The sequence below is a fragment of the Phaseolus vulgaris genome, chromosome 9 (genome assembly GCF_000499845.2).
Source record: "Phaseolus vulgaris cultivar G19833 chromosome 9, P. vulgaris v2.0, whole genome shotgun sequence".
In the NCBI taxonomy this organism is placed as follows: Eukaryota; Viridiplantae; Streptophyta; class Magnoliopsida; order Fabales; family Fabaceae; genus Phaseolus; species Phaseolus vulgaris.
In genome coordinates this window covers 28608867-28629694 of record NC_023751.2, presented here as the reverse complement: position 1 = coordinate 28629694, position 20828 = coordinate 28608867, and the positions used below count along the sequence as shown (strand labels likewise).

The following is a 20828-nucleotide window of genomic DNA, read 5'->3' as shown; positions in this document are numbered from 1 at the left end:
TTTCTATTTCCTACTTTTAGATGTCTCAACAAACAGGTGTTATCATATTGTCATATTAGAGGTTGTGCAATTTGTTCTGTTTTTCTTTAGTTACTTACTTTAAAGGGCAACCTTTAAAGTAAATAATTGTCGATTAGAACATGGAACAAATTACACGGACCCTATGTTTTACCCTTTTTGGACTTTTATGTTAAATTTGTTAAGTGACACTTTTTTTATTAAGTATTAGATGACCGTACTACCTTCTTTTTTCTGTCACTCTCTTTGAATTCAAACCACTTTCCCTCACCCTTCTCATCCCCCTCCAGCTTCCTTCTCTCTTCTTCCCATATCCCCTGCCACTGTGCTCCCTCAGTGTTTTCATCGCTACCTTCTGCAGAAGACCTAATCTATTATATCACAAGATCCCCTCCATCACGTTCTCTCGTTGCCTCACTGTTTAAATGTTACGTATTATTTATTAATTGACACCTATTTGCTAAAAGAGTAGCTTTGGGAAAATTATAAATTTTTTTATGATTTCTTGAGGTGAGATTCTTTAGAACAGTTTCCCTTATGCGTGCAAATTCTTGCTATGTAATTCAATATTTGGTCTTTTCATTGTTTTTTTGTTAACAATTTCTCCGGATAAATTTTTGTAGAGAAAATAGTAGATTTTCTAATTTAAGGTTGTCAATAAAATCTAATAGTACATTTCTTGATTTTTTTTAACTGTTTCTAAAATTTGAGAATGTGCTGAAATTACTATTTTCTTTGTGTACTTAATGTAATGCCTTTCCATTCAAGAGGACATTTTGGACGAAAAAACATAATGAAATGTTGTGTGCCTAGCACAAAATATTGGAGTTAACACAATAGATGACATTACGGGTTAGGGGATTAAAGTTAAAATATGAATTTTGCCTACCAAGTAAAGGTACTACAAGTATTCGACAAAGCGAAAGTAAGTCATTAACATTGATTGTGTAAACATGATAAATCTTTAAAAAAGAGCCAATTTTGGATAAGACAATTGTTACGTAACTTTTCTAGTTAGTAGCAGATATAACATTTTTGAAAAATTTTGTGGGCATAAACGTTGGTCACCCTTTGAAGCAATATTAACAGCCTTTTTGTCCGTTGAAATTTGGCGTAACATGGTGAGGGGTAACCCATTTCTACATAGTAAGGACAACCTCAGGAAATATGAGACACTATACCAAGTTAAGAGTTCTTCAAGTATAGCCTGGAACGTATCAAGTTTAATTTCTAAAATCTGAATCTCGTAACTAGTCTTGGATTAGACTGAATTAATAAAAAGATACATGTGATTAACTCTCCTAAGTCAAAATTTAAGAAAGCCACTTCTAAATTTTAAGTTACAAATTCAGGCTAATGAAAATTGTTTTTCAACCTCAAAATGCTTGTTGAGTTTTAAATATGTAAAAGGATTGTTTCAGCATACTTCAATCTCTTCCAAATGGAGACCTAAGCATGCGGCAAATAGTTCAACTTACAAGATTGCACATTTTATATAACAAGAGTGTTATCAACATATTTTCTAATATACTCCTTTAAATATATTATTTATTATCGATTAAAATTTAATAAGATTATAAAAGTTTTCATAGTTTTTAATAAATTTAAACTAATAATACAAAGTGTATTCAAAAGTGTGATTAAGATTATGCTGTTTTGCTGACATTTCTCATTAACAAACTAAGTTAATAAAAGTCGGTCATTATTGTTTAATCACTCTTTAATATCAATGCACTGTGCTTTTACAGTTTAGATTGGGTCAGATTTTGATGGCCTAACCTACAAAAGTTCCATAACCGATGAGAACATTACACATTACGACTGGTAGTGATTGAAACCAACAAGCAAAACCAATTAACAAAAGGAATATTGCCCAAGCAATGACTGACACAGCGAATGCAATGTCTTGCCAACCTTAATTTTCCCACAAAACAAACAAGAAGATACCGTTTGATGTGTATGGGGCTGTCTTTAAGGATACACACTTATATCAGATAAGTTCATGAGTCATCATGGTGCAGTACATTATAAGGATTATATTAGGCAATGAGTCTCAACTCTCAAAACCACTGTAGTTAAAATTGTGTGATGAATGGGCCTCCACATAAACAGTTCTAGTTTATTGATGTTTATCTATAGTCATCTAATTCTCACTGTTCACAGTGTCAACAAAGTATATTATCAGTATAAAAAACAGTTTTAGCCCCTCCCTCTTCCTCCATTTAAGCATTTTCAGTTTCTTGATGCCAACTCTCACATCAAAGTGAGCACAATTGCAAAACTTAAAACTTTCAGCATGTCTGGCAGGAGAAACTCCAGAACTTCAAAATTCACAGAAAGTGGGATTAATGATCTAATGATGAGGCTACAAGCACTGCTGCCAAAACTAAACCAAAGAAGCGACTCAAGGGTATTACACACCAAGGTATGTGAAGTTTAGAAGTTTTGATCATTATCTTTCTTCATTCTGAACATTATTACATTATGTTTACGATGCATATATAGTCTATAGTCCATGACGAATCTCACAATAGCAGTTAATGTTACCTTACACCCAGAGGTGATACTGGTAGTAAATATAGTAATTCTTTAAAGATGATTTCTTTTTCATTATCTCAACAAAATCTTATCTATGTTTTGCTGCAGGCATCAGTAAGCATGATGCAGATCATAAAGGAAACTTGCTCTCACATCAGTATGCTTCAGAGAGAGGTAAAAGAGCATGGTGAAAGGCTAGCAGAGTTAGTGAATTCTGCATACACTAGTGATGTTGACGAGGAGTGTCTTAGAAAACTTCATCTCTGAAAGAAAATCTGGTTCTCACACCGTCATTTCTTTCTCCCATGATCTGATCTTGGGGTGAGAAGAAACGTATCTTCACTCCTTTTTGAATTGTTTGACTTGACTGATTAGGTTCAGATTGTCCCTTATCTGATGCTTCAACTTCGTCTGGTGCTTTGTCTTTGTTTTATCCCTTATGTAGCATTAAAAGACGAATCTTTGTCTATCCTAGTTTCGCTTAGTTTGTTTATTCGCAAATCTACAAGATAATTTTTGAGATTTGATACTTTCCTATCAGTGTAAGAGAAATCAACAAATTTAATATTTACTACAATTTGTATGTCTTTAATTTTTTAGAGCTTTCTCAATTTTGGAGTCAAATTTCTACTTCGATCCTTGATGTTAAGGATGTAACATGCATAGCCAAAAGCATGAAAAAAACTAATGTTGGATTTTCTATTCCTTTGTAATATATAAGGAGTCTTTTCCAAAATAGGTCTTATAAGTATTTTATTTTGAACATAATAAATAATGTTAACTGCCTTTGGAATTGAGTTTTCACAAAGCATTATTCTTATAGTCTTCTTTTCTTTCTTTTCATAACCTCACTGGTGAGGTATTCCATGTGAAGAGAAATTGCTGGGTATACCATTTGAAGACATTTGAAATTCTCCATTTTCAAACTGTGTTCCATGGTCATTTCTAAGAATAGAGATACAACAACATTGCAAAATTTGTACTCTTTTGTACAATACTTAAAATACATGGAAAAACTCACTCTTGTAAGCTAGGTAGAAAACCCATGTATATCTAGAATAGACATTAATGATGGCTAACATTATGTATAGAGAAAACAAATTTGGGCAGGGAGTGTAATTGTTGCTTAATCTATCATATTGGAATCAATAGCTTTTCGAGACTCCGTTTTGTTCTTCTGTTAGAATTATCTATGTAGGGATGGGACTCAATTAGTTGTTTCATCATGTATTCACATCTTAATAGGATATTCATTTTGTTTGTATAATTCTAGATTGGGTTTGGACGTGGTTTTGGAAAGTTATATATGAAACATAACATTTGTGTGTTATAGGGTTGGAACATCTTAAAATGTTCCTCATTTAATGATTTTATTCTTTTGCTGATAAAAAAAATGATGGGCAGCCCTTATTGCTTGCCACAAAGACTCAAGGTTCTCGTTGGACCAAATAGATCCATATGCAAAATGTTTAAGAGCCTTGAAATGGAAACACAATGGTTGGGTTTGAAAAATCTTTTTAACTATTTCGTCTTCTGCTATGCTTTGCATAGAATATAAATTTTCCATGAAAGATTAGGTTGACCTCATATAAGATTTTTCCACAAAAATTTTGAAATATATTTGAGGTTTAAATGTTCTAATTTCCTATGCAAAAGTCATCTCTCATCTTTTGTCGATAACAAGTAGGTGACCTTTCACTTACTTAAGTCCAAGAGATCAATCTCATAGAAATTGCTTTTTCGTCTGGCTGTGAATACAATTTGTCAATCAGATGAATAAGACTACACATGTATCCTTGTTAAAAGATATTATATAACCGTTGTCACGTAACTAACTTATGCTCAACAGATTCTATTTTAGTCTTTCTACATGTAAGAAATTTTGAATGTAGACTACAGAGGATATATTATAGACCTAATAATGTTATCTTACATTTTCTGACTCCATCAAAAGCTACTTTTCCACCTTCATGTTTTTGGAGGTCTAGGAACATAGACTTGGTATCGTCATGTGTCGCAAGAACTATTTAAGAACCAACTTTGTTCTTGACCTTTTCCCGTATAGCATATTTGCAACAGGAATTTATGAGTTTCTTAGGTTCTAAAATCCTTTTGGATTCTTTCTTATTAGTTTTGGGTATTTGTTTTATTTGTTTGCATCTGACATGGGTATGTCAAGACTTCCCATAGTTTTTACTAGTAGCTCTAAAATATTTTATAAAATGATTTTTCTTTCTTTTGTTCCCATCAGATCATATCCAAGACCAAACTTGTCAGATATATCTCTTGAAGTTGCAAAGAGAAGATTTAAAGCTTTAGAACTATTAGCATTTTTTTAAAATCATCCTTAGAGCATGTCTCCTTTTCTTGCAAAAGTTCTTTTCAACATCTAACTTTTGAACACTAGTTATAAGTTGATCTCTCTTTTTAGCTTCTCATTTTATAAATCAAGACTTTAAAAATTTGTTTTAACTCAAGATATTTTTAGAGATAGAGTTACAATTGGTGAGAATATCCTCAGAAGATATATCATTCTCTTCATCTTCATCAGACGATGAGCATAATGAGTATGAGATTCCATAAAAACAAGAATTAGGTTAGATATTATCTTTTCTATATCTGCCATAAGACAAAGATTTCTTTGCAAAAGAAAACCTTATGTTTCTTTGCCCTCTTGTTTGAGCAACTACTTAAACCTTCAAGGATATTAGGAAGGTTTCATCATCAATCTGACTTCTCCCCATATATGTTTTCGGTTGTTTTCTTGAATTTTAATGACTTTGTTTTCGTTTCATTTGATGGTTGTCTACTTTGTGAAAGATTTGGCCTAAAGTGCTTTCTCTATGACTATTATAGCTTTCTTTTGTTCTCTATCCTACAAATAGGCTTTATAAACTCTCAAAATCCCAAGAAGCTCATCCCAAATGAGTTTCTTGAGGTCTTTCACCTTAGTAATGGTTTTCATCTTGAATTTCCATATCTTAAGCATGTTGTCCAACAACTTCAGTTAGAAAAGCTTTGTCTAAGAGATCACATCTTGCTCGAGAATATGTGCATTCTATAAAACATTTTGTCCATATTTTCACCTCCTTCATGGTGAAAGCTTCATACTGGCAGGTAAGTATGACGACTTTATGAAGTTTTATATCCTCATTCATTTCCTAGTTAAAAGCTAGAGAATCTCATATCTCTTTTGCAGTTTTAAACCTGCACATTTTCTTCTAATCATTCTTAGAAAGTGCATAGATGAAGGTATATTTTGCCTTATTGTTTAACTTCATCTAGTTTTATTCTTTCATGTTTCCATCCTCCTTTTTAGAATGAGATCTTCACCCTTAATGATAATTTGTCACAACTGATAATCTGTGAACTTTGTGTATATTTTTCATCCAATCTTTTTCAGTAGGAAAAGTTTTCCTCCTAGAGGTAGGATGCCTGAAGAGTCCTTTGACAATCAACTTTGGTTCCATACTTGTCATATTTGCTATTTGATCTTTTCCTCTTAAACATAATTAGGCTCTCAACCTTAAAAGTTGAACCTCATACCAACACTAGGAATTGTTGAATTATGTTTTAAAAAAAATTTATTACTTTTCGTGAATAACATATGATAATGTGTTATTTTTTAATTTAGGAATTGTTGAATTATGTTTTTAAAAAAAAATATTATTTTTCGTGAATATCATATGATAATGTGTTATTTTTTAATTTTGGAATGAGAATTGAATTGCATTTTGCATGTCTTTTGGTTCTCTCAAAGTCTTGAAAAATAAGAGTATTATTTTCCTTGATTCTGAAACCAGAGACCTTCATTGGTAAAGTAAGTTTCTCTTTAAGAAACTTTGAGGAAAAGTTAAAAATTCTTTTTTAATCTTTCGTTGCGTTTAAAGGTGTTTCCATCAGTATTGCACTAGAAGACTAGCACATATTTGCATCCCATTTGGAATGTTTGTATATTGAAGGATGCCTTTTTGGTCCCTGCAATGTCATTGAAACCTTCCAGTACTATATGATGAATATTTTTTTTTACTTTTTTTTTACTTGATTGAGCATTGCATAGAAGTTTCGTGGATGATTTCAATATTTCCTTTGATGAATGTCTAGCCAATCTCACTCAGATGTTTGATAAATACATAGAAAATAACCTTGTTTTGAATTATGAAAAATATTATTTTATGCTTGCACAAAGCACCATCTAAGTCATATAATTTACGAAAAAAGGCATCCAGTAGACCATGCTAAATTGAACAAGAAAGAAAGTACTAAAGTGTGATTTTTATTAACTCATTATTTTCAATAGACGTTTGGAAGGCTTCACCCATATAAGTAAAAATTTTAAAATCTGCCCATTTTAATAATTATTTGTAAAATTTCACCATTCTCATTAAAAACTGAGAAATAAAAAAACATCATCATATCATATAAACCCTCTAAGATAAATGCATTAAAAATTTCCTTCTTAAATAAAATTTTCAAAATAAGAACTCATTACAATCAAAAGTTCACAAATATATTTCATTCAATATCAAAATCTGTGCTCACTAAAATTTGCACCGACACCTCATATTCTGACGAACAGAAAGAACTTCATTAAAATTTCAAACTCCATAGTACAATAACCTTGGTACAGCCACATATTATAGCATTAATTAACTATATTTACACACAGGTATTCCAAACCTGATCCAAGTAAAAAAAAATGCAACGATTTGAAAGGTTCAATGGAGCGTCATGTTGAAATGGCTTAACAAATTACGAATATTGGCAACAATAGCCAAACTGTTACTGATGTACTCGTAGGATCTCTTCATCATTTTCTTCATCTTCTCAAGGCCCGCCACGTCACCCACCTCTTCCAGTCCGTCCAGGCACGTCTGCTGGTCGGTCAACGCTGCGCTCACCCACGTTTGCACGTCGCTCACTGCTTTGTCGTTCAGCGCCGCCGCGGCCGACAGCGAGTCGTTGAGTCGACTCAGCGCGTCGTCCAACTGGTCCTTGCAGTCGGCGAGCGCACCTCCCTTCGTCGCGCCGAGCGAGGACGAGAGGTTCTGGAGCGCATCGAGCGACGCGCGGAGCGAGAGGGCGAGGATGGTTTGGGGATCGGTGGCGTTGGCGGAGGACGGGATGGCGGCGAGGCAGGCGGCGGGGAAGCGCGTGACATTGCAGACGACTCGGATGTAGTCGGCTGAGTTGCGAAGCTGTTGTGAGTCAGTGGTGCGGTGGTGAACAATAGATGCGAGAGCAAAGGCGAAGGTTAGAGTGAGGAAAAGGATTCCTAAGGCCGAAATTGTGGTGGTGATTAAGGGTTTTGAAATTTGGGATTTAGGGTTTCGTTGTTGATCTTCGATTTTGTGGTGATCGCGTTCTATTTTACCGTAACCTTTGAACATTTTCAGAGAATCCATGTTTCTTTCTTTCTCTGATTATGCTTCTCTTCTCATTTCTCTTTGCAAATTGTTTATTTGTGAGAAACTAATAATAACGATTGCTGGACAAATACCGTAGTCAACACGGTTTGTTTTGTGTTAATGTTAAATATTTTTTTAATTATAGTTTCAATTTCTGAAATTTTTTGATAAATCCTATTTTAGTCTTTCAAAATTAAAAATAATTGATCAAAATACTGTTTTTGTTCTTAAACAGAAAAACTTTTTTTTTTTGTTTTAAATTCTATTTAGAATCTAAAATTTAATATATAGGGATTAAAATTATCTTTTTCAGTTATGAACTTATGAGAAACTAAAATTTAACTTCTTTTTTTTAATTTGGAGACCAAAATCATAATTACCCTAAATTTTAAGGAAACAAAACATAATTAAGCCTTTTTTTCTCTTTCATATATATTTTTGGAAATTCAAATGTTGAATTAGTAAAAACTACTTATAATGCAACCGTCTTATAAGAACATTTATAAAATCTTGTTTTATTTTAGATAAATTTTATTATTTTTATATAACTCTTACAAGTTTGGTTTTAATGGTGAAATTTATAATATTTATATATATATATAAAATATTATTCTCTTTTGTAGACATTATTATGAAATTTTAACATTTTAATTTAGGTGTCCTCTTCCATAAGAACAGTAAAAAAACATATTAAAAAAGTAAATAACAATTAATGTAAAATATTATAAAAAAAATACATATAAAATTAGAGGTGTTTGTGGATTGGATTAGGGATTAAGATTTAGACAAACTTATTATTTAACTCACTAAAAAATATTAAGTTAGGTTGAAGATGACTTTGATCATGATTTTTATTTAATGTTCTCGAATGAAATTTATTCTCTTTATTGCAATTTCATTAAATTTCTACATTTATAAGTCTGTATTTACATTTTAATTACAATTTCGATTTAAGGTATGTTTTATTTTCAGTTTGTATAGTTTTCGCGCTTCAATTTTTTTTTCTTTTCATTTTTTGTTGTTTATAGTTTTTTTCATTTACATTTATGCACTTATACATTCTTGTTTTTTATAATTCAATTAGACAAAGAGTTTTTTTATACAATACAACTTTTAGACGATCCAGTAGATGATAATTAATTTTTTTTATTCATAATACATGTGCTTTACGTGTTATTTTAAAATTTTAATTGTAATTTTAATTTGTTTTTCCATTCACGCATTGTTTTCATCTAGTGTAGTTCTACTTCATTAGTCTGATACATGTTCTATTTTTTGTTTCGTTAATACAATTTTATTTTTCTATCATTTTAATTCCAGACTTTTATTGTTATTAGTTTTTAGTTCCAATTTTTTAAGTTTTCGTTGAGTCATTTTACTCAATTGTAGTTATTTTCGATTTCTTTCTTTCTTGTCTGTTATGCTCTGTTTTTTATTATTTACATTTATTTTTTTCGTGAATTCAATTTTTTCCTCATATTCAAAGAGATATTAGAAGCAAGGGAATTGTGCGAGATGGGTCTTTGCGAATTCAAACTAGGTTAGTCATGTACTAGGAAGCTTAATTTTTGTTTGAAAACTCATACAAATAAGTGGTTATCAGTCCTAAATTTTAATATTTTCACAAGGAATAGTACCAAGAGTAGTAGTAGTAGTATTTAACCGTTATGTTCACATTATAAACAAATTGAAAAACTAAGAGAAGACAATAGTAATTTTCATACTCGATTTAACCCTTTTCTATTTTATGTAATTCAGCTTGCAACTGAAATAGTAATTTACATACTCGATTCAATCTTTTCTATTTTATGTAATTCAGCTTGCAACTGAAAGTCGTTGTATCTTAGAAACATGATGTGAGATCCAAGTGTTTCATAACAAAAGATACAACTTCAGACTATTAGTGCACACGAACCTTAAGCACATAAATACAAGTCTCCATCAAGATCTATTGGTGGTTGATTCTTAGAAATTGGCCTTGTGAGATTAGAGAGCATCAATGTTACGCGATATAATGTGAGGTGTGATGCTTTTGTTAATATACCATTTTACTTACGAAGCTAAGCCAAACTTCTTGGATCGGGTTGAGTAAAATTCGGCTCTTTCCAAAGCAAGTTCAAGTATATGGATTCTTTGATGTTCATTCACAACTATTCTTCTACTCATAAATACAGTGTAAGCATTTGCTTTGACTACAAGATATCCACTACAAAGCAAACACTAGCTGCAGATTAGAGGTAAATTACTCACATCGACTGGTCTATAATTGAGGACCTATTTATTCCTATAACTAAATATTTCACCAAAGAAATCCATTCAAACACACTTTCACTGTAATTTTCTAAAAACCAAATGCAGATGAAGTTCAGAAACTAAGGCTCGTTGGCAGAAAATGAATCAATAAACATCAAAATTATTTAAAAGAAAATCTTAATACTTTAAAATATATAAGTTGAAAAGAACATAATATGTCATGCAAAATGTCTTCACAAACAAGGAACCGAGGATGAAAATGTATAACAATCAAAAACGATAATCTAGGCACGTAAAGTAGATGCACTAGAAAGGCTTCATTAAGACTCTAATCCTCATCTTCTTCATCTCCATCTCCACCTGATGCCTTCTTAGCAGCAGCCCTTTGGTTCCTTCTCTTCACTCTTCCAGGGCGTCCTCCACCAAGGGGACTTGTAAGTGAAAAGTCAATGTGCTTCTGTGAGTCCACCCTCACCAAGAAAGACGGGATGTTCACCACTTGCCTACCAACCCTGTCGATACCAAATGACACAATAAAAAAGTCATTCTCCAAACAATACATGAATTACGAATATATCAAACAAATTGGACTGATACATCACCAATCAGTTCTTGTAAAACATTCAGCTCTTGCAGTTAAAAGAATTCAAAAATACGAAATAAGAAGCTGATACATCAATACTCAGTTCTGGCAACACAGAGGATTTGGTAACACTTGATACAAGTGTATGAGAGAACTTCCTAAAACAGCTCACAATATATTCACAGGTTGCTTTTGGGCTTATTTCAATCAGCTCTTTACAAAAAAAGATCTTACAACCTTATGAAATAAACTCACCCTATTTCATCTTCAATTATGAAAACAACTTGGCTCCATTTACATATATTACTTCACAAGCAATTATAGAAGAAGAAGAAAAAGGTAATTTCAATTATATACTTCTGCAGCAAATTAAGCTAATTTCAATTAACAAAAGAAAATTAATTCAGTTTGCTCATCATTTACTTGTTCTATAATTACTCAATACATCCAAATATAACCTAATTCACAAACACTTACGCAATAGGCACTTATTCAATAAGCCACATACTCGTCTATATAAACTCTTCAAGAATAGGAAAGTAAAAAACTATAAAAAAATTATCAAGATCATTCAATTTCTTTTCCTGTCTATGCATTTTAGCCTTAATCAGAAAAAAGCATAAAAATTTTAAAAAATGCAAACTCGGGGAAAAAATCCCCAACTCAGTATTGAAAGCATGAGATTGATAATGAGCAAAAGCAGCAACGAGAACTGAAATCAATACGAAAACGGAGCGGATTTGGAAGTGGAAAAGGACCTGATGTGTCTCTGCTTGATGAGAACCCTGGCATGGTGGATGGACTTGGCCATGCCGGACTTGAAGACGAGGGTCTGGAGGCGGCGCTCTAAGAAGTTCTCGACCGTGAGAGCGAGGACGTAATCGAGTTTGTTCTGGGTCTCGTCGAGGAGACCGTAGCGGAACATGCGGCGGAGGAGAGCCTCGCCCTCAAAGATCCGACGCGGGTTCTTCTCGTCGAGAGTGAGGAGGTTACGCGCGTTGTTGCGGATACGGCTGAGGGCGTACTGCACCCTCCACAGCTCCCTCTTGCAGCGCAGGCCGTACTCCCCCACCAGTTTCAGCTCCGCGTCCAGACGCTCCTTCTCGTACGGACGACGCGGCTTCTTAAACGTCTTTCCATCTGCCATAGAAAACAAAAGAGATCAATGGTGTCATTACGGTTGTTGGACATTGTGAGGGAGTGTTCATCCATCTACTCACAGTTCCTGTAAAACGAAACGTGCACCATGACTGTGGTCTTCTACGGCGGTGCCGTTTTCCTACTCCGCTCTGCTTGCGCCCTCGATCTTCTCTCTCCCTTTGTTTCGCCTTTTTAAATCACAAAATCCTAATTCCTAATGCCCCCTATTACTTCAGCTTCGGCGAAATTAACAAATTAGATTAGGCCCAACGTCTTCACCGAAAGCACTTTCTTTCTTTCTGCAGCCCCAAATTTACACCTGCACCACATACGTAGTGAAATGTCAATTTTATTCTTAATGAAAAAGTTAATAAAAACCTAAATTTTGTTCTCGTCTCCGTTTCACTTTGCGATTTTGCTTGGAGGAGAGGCATTGTCTAAGGCCTTTGATGTTGTGAGGAACTACTTGATGCTCATTGTCTCGCCATGCCAGCTTAACAGGTTTTTTTTTTTTAACTTTTTTCATTTTTTATGTTGTATATGCACTATCCAAATTAAGAAGTTTTAACATTATTTACATTTTTATTTTCTCATTTAGTATTTTTTTTTATCTAGCACTTTTTACTTTTATTTTTTTATTTAGCACAATTTTAAAAATAAATAAAAAAATTGATAATTTTTAATTTTGAATGCATTAAAAGGATAAATACTTTTCGTGTTTAAAATAGTTAAAAATATAATTAATAAATAAAGAAATGAGTTTTTACAAAATAAAAAAATAATAATAAATTAAAAATGTTTAGTTTAATTATTTTTAAATAAAGAAAAACAAAATTAAACCCTACAACAATATAAAAGTTGAATCTATAAACATAAATTAGTATTTATTTTTATTATTATTGATGATGTAATCATATTAATTTCAAGTAAAAAATACAAGACATAATTATAAAAAAAAAGTTAATTAGTATTAATTAGTAGTGGACACATAGATAATATTGAAGTGTCTACCCTAAATGCAAAATCCTAAAAAAAACTAATGTAAATGTTACACTTAATGCTTAAAATGAAAAGAAAAAATGTGAAAATAAATAAATATAGAAAATAAAAAACAGCAACAATAAAAATAAAAACAGAAACAAAAATAAATAAAGAATGCAGAAAAAATAATAATAACTAAAAACATAAAATATATAAAATAAAGACAAAACAAAATAAGATAAAGATAAAAGATATAAAAAAAATAAAAACAAATTTAATTAATACTAATTGACTTTGGTTTTTTTTTAATGTATAATTCATAATACAATTATTATATTTTGGTATTATAGAATGTATACTCTTAAATACAATTTTTGTATTTTGGATTATATATTATGAAATATGAAAAAAAAATATATAAAAAGATCTCTAGATTACATAATCTAGAACTGAAACTCAAAAATTCAATCGAGATATTCACCAAAAATATAACCACAACCACCTCGCACCACCACTAAACAACAACACCACTAAATATCATCATCACCAACCATTACTAGCATCACAACCACAAAACACATCACAAACTTCAAAACACACTGAAAACACTCCAACATTATCAATGGCTAAATTTATTTTCAAAAGGGTAATATTAGTATTTTAAAAAGTGGGGGATTGGTGTTGGAATTTTGAAAATCATATTATAAAATTTATTATAACTAATATAAAAGTTAAAGATTAATCCTTTCATAATGTCATTTATAAAATTATAATTCCAAAGTCATTAGTCATATGTTTGGATCTTGATTATAAAATATTGTATGATTATCTACCAATACAATAGGTTAATAAATATATATAAAAAAAAAACTGTTAAATGGACTAAACTGAATATCCAATCATGTAGCCATAAATTAGAATCAGCTTCAAAGATAATAAGACTTGAAATAAATAATATATTTTTTAAATTGAACAAGAATATAGTTTATTAAATTAATAAGACACTACACTTAATTCAATTCATACCTAATAAGGTTGCATAAGTTAATGTTAGAATGTAAATTTCATACTAATTTTACTTAAACAATATCCCATTATTTCAAATTTATCTTGTAGATAAGATCTGATGCAACAATGGCAGAAGGTGGTGAGCTTACAGGTGACTCCAGTTTGACCTTACATAATTATGTGGTCTAGATTTTCATTAAGACAACTCCAACATTTACAATATCAATTGCTACAATGTTTTAATGTATTCATTTTTTAATGAGTAACACTCTTTTATGTCTTCTTTTTTATCTGACATAACAAAAGGCATGCAAAGTACCCAAGCATTGTTGTTTAAGATGCCTTTTCTACTTCCAACTGTGATGCACCAAAGAAATTCCGCAAGACAAAACAAAGAAAACTTCTATGAGAGAATAAAGAAAGAGAATATCATTTACATAGGTTAATCATACTCTCACTTGAAACTTACATACTTTGTTTCCAACTAAACAAAATGCTGAAATTTTTGGAAGGAAGGCATCTTCTAAAAGAGGAGGAGGAATGGACTTGGTGTGAAGTGTTGGAATTCTCTTAACAAATGTGTTGGGTAGTACCTAGCCTAGCATATGTGAAAATAGTTTTGGTGCTATGATATAATTGGCGGCAGTAGGAATATGACAGAAAGTCAAGGAGTTGGAGAGAAAAGATTTTATGCATTTGTGACAAATGTTGAATCAAACACATCTTGGCCTTTGTATAATGAATCAAGCTAAATCAGTTTAGGTTCGTTTAAGTTTTTGTTGTTATGTAATGTTTCTTGGTATGTAAGCTTGGTGGGTGAGGTTTCTTGGCACTTGTATAAGGATTGAAACATTCTTGAAGTGTCTCCTTTTAATTTCATTTATTTTTTGTTGATAAAAAAAATTAAACAAAATGTTTTGATATTACATATTGATTGTGCTTCATGCTTTAGCTTCCGGTAATAAAGATATATATCAATGCACCCAAAACCTTGATATTTCCATATATGTTTTTGTTCAAAAGTTTTATCAAAGTTTATGTATTGACGCCTTTCTATATAGGAGATTACTCCACACTTTACATATGATTTTCTATGTACAAAGATCTGACAATGCTTAAGAAATGGAGAAAATGCATTCAAAAGACAAGTAACAAGAGTTATATGATAAAAAACTTTATAAGATGAATAACACCAAAATATTAAATGCACTTCAACATTCATTTTGGACAAAAAAGTTAAAAGGTTGAGATAACGACTAGTTTTTTAACCCCTTAGTACAAGAGAAGAGGAAGAAGAGAAGTCAAGTTAGAAAGAAGTTGTGTGAAAAAAACAAAATGCTCTTGTTGCAATACTTCCCATCTTGAAAAAAAATCAACTTTTTTTATAAACTATTGATTATTATATCATTGAAAGTGTTAACTACATTAAGAGAGAGTTCATCATTGTATACATCCCTGAGACATTAAATTTTAAGTCCATTTTGAATTTTTGTGTTAGTTCTTAAACCTTCAAAATCTTGGTGTGCTATAAGCCAAGACTAACTACTCAGAATGTTATGTTGTGGAACTTCAAAAAGTTATTGTAAACAATAAATGTGTTGTAAGTCAATTATACCCATTAAAAATACTTGTGTTTTCAATCTTTAGTGAAACTTAACCCATATGTTAAGAATTAGACATAAGTTTATCTTGAGAAAAAGTTTTATAAACATTTATATGTTCATATTTTTCCTTATCTTGTTTTAAGACTAATTTTATAGTGAAATGTGTTTTGATATTTTTATGAAATGACAATTTTTTAAAAGGATAATGTAATACTCTTTTTTAAAGTGAAAACGGTTTTTTTACTAGAGATATAGAATGAAAATATATATCAACTCCACTCAATATGGTTACAAAATATCAATGAGAAATTGACCAACGATTTTAATGTCATACAAAAGTTAACAATAAAAGAAAGCATACTTCAATCTTTCATCCAAACACAAGAAAAATTATAATATTTTAAATTGTAGTATTTTTATTCTTATTTTAATAAATCAATTCTAATATGTCATGCATATAATATAAAAGAAATATGGATTTGATAAATTTGTGAACTAAATAAAATAATCCATAACAAATTAAAAGTATCATCCCGTGAGATTAGTAATCAATCGAACTTGATACTTTTGTGACCCTTAAAAAGAAAAACAACAAAAAGAGAAACATTGACGTATAATGAAATTGATTTTCTTAACAATGCATTACAAGATAAGTTGTGGAGGTCTCATGTAAAAAAAACTTGACGTATTTGATCAATTTTGCCTTGTAATCCATGATTGTCTTTCCTTCAACACACAAACACGTATTAAATCAGAAACCAAAAAAATAAAGCTTTACGACTAAATATCTTTTATTTCACTTCAGATTTTTATTATGATTTATAAAAATAGTACAAATATATAATAGTTATTTTCGTGTATTATTATTATTATTATTTAATATTTTATATTAGTTTTCATAAACTTGAATTGATGTTTATTAAAAAACTAAATTCATTTAATAAGGATTTAATTAGGCTATCTAAGATACTGGTATGCTGTTAACCTAGTCAAACATTCTTGATATAACAAGAAGACAAGTTGTCTTTCTTGAAATCTCTCTCTTCCGTGTCTAATGATAGTATTAAAATAATTTCATTGTTTGATTTTACGTAATCATAGTAATCCATATTTTTTTAATATGAAATTTAATGACCAGAATGGTTTACCTTTATATGAATCATATTTTTATTTAACTTAATCTTTTGTTAAACCAAACTTATATTCAAATTTGTTTTTAAATACACCATTTTAATATAATAAACTGATATTTATCATATTTTCAATCACAAATACTTGAAATATAAGTTGATTTTTTTTCTAAAATTTCATTGAGTTACATGAAATTTTGGAGATGATAAGAGTAAAATAAATATGAATCCTATTTAATGTTTGATATAAAGAAACTGGAGATAACAAGGACAATTGAACTATTGATTCATTACTTAATGCTCTTAAAATATATATTAAATGTTTATATTATCAATTATTGGTACATATAAAAATAACATTGATCTTATTTTTAGTTTTAAACTAAAGCTTGAAATCAATCATACTATTCTTTTTACAAATAAATCTATTGTATAACTCATAATAATGAAAAATGGAAATTATAATTTATAATTTTTCACATTGTTTTGAATAACTTTTTTGTGTTTATAGATCAACAAATATAAAAGAAAACACTTAGTTTAAATTTAAAAACTTCACATATATTTTTTAATGAACTAATATAAAAAATTGAAGTATTTTTTATTATATAAATGAAATCCTCTTTTAAAGTTTGTCTATTACTTTATAAATGTTGTAATGATGTTGATGACGAAAGTTGATAGGGAAAACATAATGCTAATGGGATAACTGGTAACAATGTCGATGAAAATTATATGCCAATAATGATAATATTAGTGATAGAGAAGTGCCTTCATTGTTTGTGATTGGCGGAAGTTTCATGGAGTGAAAACGAAACATGGTCCTCTTAGGAGCTATGGTGACCTTGAAGGTGCATGAAAGGTAGAGATTGAGAGTGGTGAGACCAACTCTCTTTGGTAAGGGGTATTTGTGAAGATCAATAGCCTAACCTAAGAGGTTTTTGGGCAAGAAGTGAAATTGGCACAATTTGGCAGCAATTCACTAAGTATATTAATCTTGCAAAACTAAGAGTCAAGACACTCCTTAAATAGCTTGGGAGGTCGGTTTACACAAGGTGAAAATGAGAGGGAAATTTCTAAGCTATGCAAGAGTGAGTTGGCGCCTAAAATTCAGCACATGGGAAGTAAGTTCTAGAATCTAGCATGTTCAAATAGATCTAGAACTTACACTCCACCTTGGGTTAGTGTAGGTCGGTCCTAAGTTTAATTAGGAGTTTAGGGAACTCTAATTAAACTTAGGTTAGCATTTTAGGTACCAATTTGCATGTTCAACAAAATTACAAAACAAATAGTCTATGCTACTTTTAACAAGAAATTAAAAGCTATTCTTCGCTAGGAGCTTTGGCATCTTTGAGCATGTATAGATAGGTCTCTCTTCCATCAGTAGCAGTGTTTCAATCCTCTTCAAGCTTTCTAGCCATGACCCTAGTGATTGGCCCAATATGACATGGTGGTGGGCTCTCAGTTGTAGTGGTGCTTGGGCCTCTTCCATCATCCCCTCCCCCTTGAAAAAGATTTGTCCTCAAATCCAACGTGTCATCTTCTTCATTAGTACCTACAAAAGGAGACAAATCAATGACATTAAAGGTATCATGTACTCCATATTCTGCAGGCAATTCAAGTTTATAAGCATTGGTATTGACTCTTTTGAGGACTTGGAAAAGTCCATCACCACGGGGACTAAGTTTAGACTTTCCCTTAGTGGGAAACCTATCCTTTCTAAGATGAAGCCAAACTAGGTCTCTGATAGCTGTCGTTTTGCTGTCAAATTAATATGATTCTAGCGTAGACTTGTCTAACACTAGAGAGATGATAGTATAATTGTGGACAAATGTCCCCAAGTCGTCTCCCAACGAATCCAATAGTAAAATCAGTTGATCAGGGTTTAAAATCTATCTGCAAGCAATAAAAGTTAGCAATAACAATAAAGATGAAAAGGGGGTTTGAGATAGTTGTGCAAAAAATATAAAAGAAATTAAAATAACAAATAAAAAGCGGTTGATCCCAAGTTCTTCCACCATTGAATTCTTCACAGGTTCTCTAAAGATTAATATTTTCTCAATCCTCCAACAGAGCTAAACCAGATTGAACATGCGCCAATCTGATTCAACTAAAACTCACCAGTAAAGCATGCGTCTACTAGTTTAATCAATACCCATTTTGTTCCATGCGTATACTCCATGGGAATGCTTACCTCCTCTCCTTTGAATCATGCGCCCAAAAAATGAATTAGAACAATGCGAACTAACTAAGAAACCAAAGTTTAAGATAAGGAAGACTCTCAATTATGCGTTCAAGTACAACCTCTCACAAAAACCAGTTTTCCAGGAGATTAGACAATAAAAACAACTGCTATAGAGAATTAAAAATCGAAACTTTTATTGAACAAAACCTCAGAACTCAATGGGGAATTACAAAAGAATCAACCAAAAAGGTTTAGCCTTCCATGCGGAGGCAAAACAAAAGAATTACTAAGAAGAAAATAAACTAAGAAAACCCTATGAAGCTCTATCTTTTCTCCTTGATGCTTGTGTCCTTTTATAGGCTTTTCTGCTCCAAGGATCTTAAGAGAATATTGTAGTTTATATTTTGTTAACCGTTTCTAAGTTTCCATCTTTCCAGAATTCTTGTATTTTGCAGAAGATTTGCTTCCAATTCTGTTTCTGAGATATTGTAGATTTTATTTTCTCTTTCTTCTCCTCAGAATTTGTTTCCTGTTTTGGTTCAAGAAGCAACTTGGACTTTTGCATATTTGGCCAATTCACAAAGGTAGATGCTTCCTCCGGATAATTTACTCTAAAAACACAAAATTAACAATAATAATAGTTAAGGCCCAAATAAACCCAATTATAAGAATATTAATTAAAACAATGGATTTATTTATTATTATAGTCCAATAATCTATGAATAAGGCTAGTGAGTGTGAATAAATATATGCTCATCAGTTTCCTTCCTCAAAAATAATTTCTCTCTTTCCCTTATTGTTGTACTTGACATATTTCTTAGTTTGTTGTTGTATTTGTGCTTTAACCTTCTCATACATTTTCTTAACAAATTCAGCTTTGGTAGCGCCTTCCTTATGAACAAAAGTTTGTGGATTAGGAAGGGGTAACAAGTCCAAAGGAGTAAAAGGGTTAAAATCATATACAACTTCAAATGGAGAAATATTAGTAGTCTTGTGAACTACTCTATTGTATGCAAATTCAATATGGAGAAGATACTCATCCCAAGATTTGTGGCTACCCCTCATGACTGCCCTAAGCATAGTAGAAAGAGATCTATTGACTACTTCAGTTTGTCCATCCGTTTGAGGATGACATGATGTGGAAAATTATAGTCAAGTGCCAAGTTTTTCCCAAAGAGTTTTCCAAAAATGGCTTATAAACTTTGGATCTCTATCTGATACTATGCTTCTAGGTAATCCATGAAGTTTCACCACTTCTCTAAATAAGAGTTTGGAAATATTTTGAGCATCATCCACTTTGTGGCATGGAATAAAATGTGTCATTTTGCTAAAACGATCCACAACCACAAAGATGGAGTCAAAACCTCTTGCAGTCCTAGGGAGTCCTAGAATAAAATCCATGCTAATGTCTTCCCATGGAGCACTTGCAATCGGTAAAGGGGTATAGAGTCCATGAAGCATTGTTTTAGATTTAGCTTTTAAACATGAGATACATCTAAAACAATGTCTTTGGACATCTCATCTCATGTGTGGCCAAAAGAATTTTCCTTTCAAAAGATCAAGAGTTTTATCAACTCCAAAATGGCCCATGAGACCTTCTTCATGAGATTCCTTTACAAGAAGTTTTCTATGTGTGCCTTGAGGTATACAAAGTTTGCCTTCTTTAAAGAGATACCCCTCGGATACTTAGAATCCTTCTTCTTCTCTACGTTCACACTTAGCAAAGATAGATACAAAATCTTGATATTCTCTGTAAAAATCTCTTATGTTGTCAAATCCAAGAATTTGGACTCCAAGTTTTGAAAAGAGCACATGTCTCCTTGAGAGAGCATTAACTACTATGTTTGTGCTACCCTTCTTGTATTTGATGACATAAGGAAATTGTTCAAGAAATTCCATCCATTTTGCATGACGTTTGTTCAACTTATGTTGACCCTTCAAATATTTTAAAGACTCATGATCACTATGTATGACAAATTC

The 20828-nt window shown here is 31.4% G+C and overlaps 3 protein-coding genes across 3 annotated transcripts; 1 reads left to right on the top strand and 2 right to left on the bottom strand.

The window, feature by feature from the left end:
• The first annotated feature begins 2086 nt into the window (after positions 1 to 2086).
• Positions 2087 to 3148, top strand: LOC137821638 (transcription factor ILI7-like). The gene is made up of 2 exons (XM_068626321.1): positions 2087 to 2443; positions 2665 to 3148. The coding sequence occupies exons 1-2, from the start codon at positions 2315 to 2317 to the stop codon at positions 2821 to 2823; spliced, it is 288 nt and encodes a 95-aa protein (XP_068482422.1). The 5' UTR covers positions 2087 to 2314; the 3' UTR covers positions 2824 to 3148.
• A 3974-nt stretch (positions 3149 to 7122) lies between these two features.
• On the bottom strand, positions 7123 to 8094 carry LOC137822605 (pectinesterase 3-like). The gene has a single exon (XM_068627514.1). The coding sequence runs from the start codon at positions 7959 to 7961 to the stop codon at positions 7275 to 7277; it is 687 nt and encodes a 228-aa protein (XP_068483615.1). The 5' UTR covers positions 7962 to 8094; the 3' UTR covers positions 7123 to 7274.
• A 2283-nt stretch (positions 8095 to 10377) lies between these two features.
• LOC137822604 (small ribosomal subunit protein uS4y) lies at positions 10378 to 12267 on the bottom strand. The gene is made up of 3 exons (XM_068627513.1): positions 12021 to 12267; positions 11559 to 11940; positions 10378 to 10729 (listed from the first exon to the last, which is right to left on the bottom strand). The coding sequence occupies exons 1-3, from the start codon at positions 12046 to 12048 to the stop codon at positions 10546 to 10548; spliced, it is 594 nt and encodes a 197-aa protein (XP_068483614.1). The 5' UTR covers positions 12049 to 12267; the 3' UTR covers positions 10378 to 10545.
• Positions 12268 to 20828: the final 8561 nt, after the last annotated feature.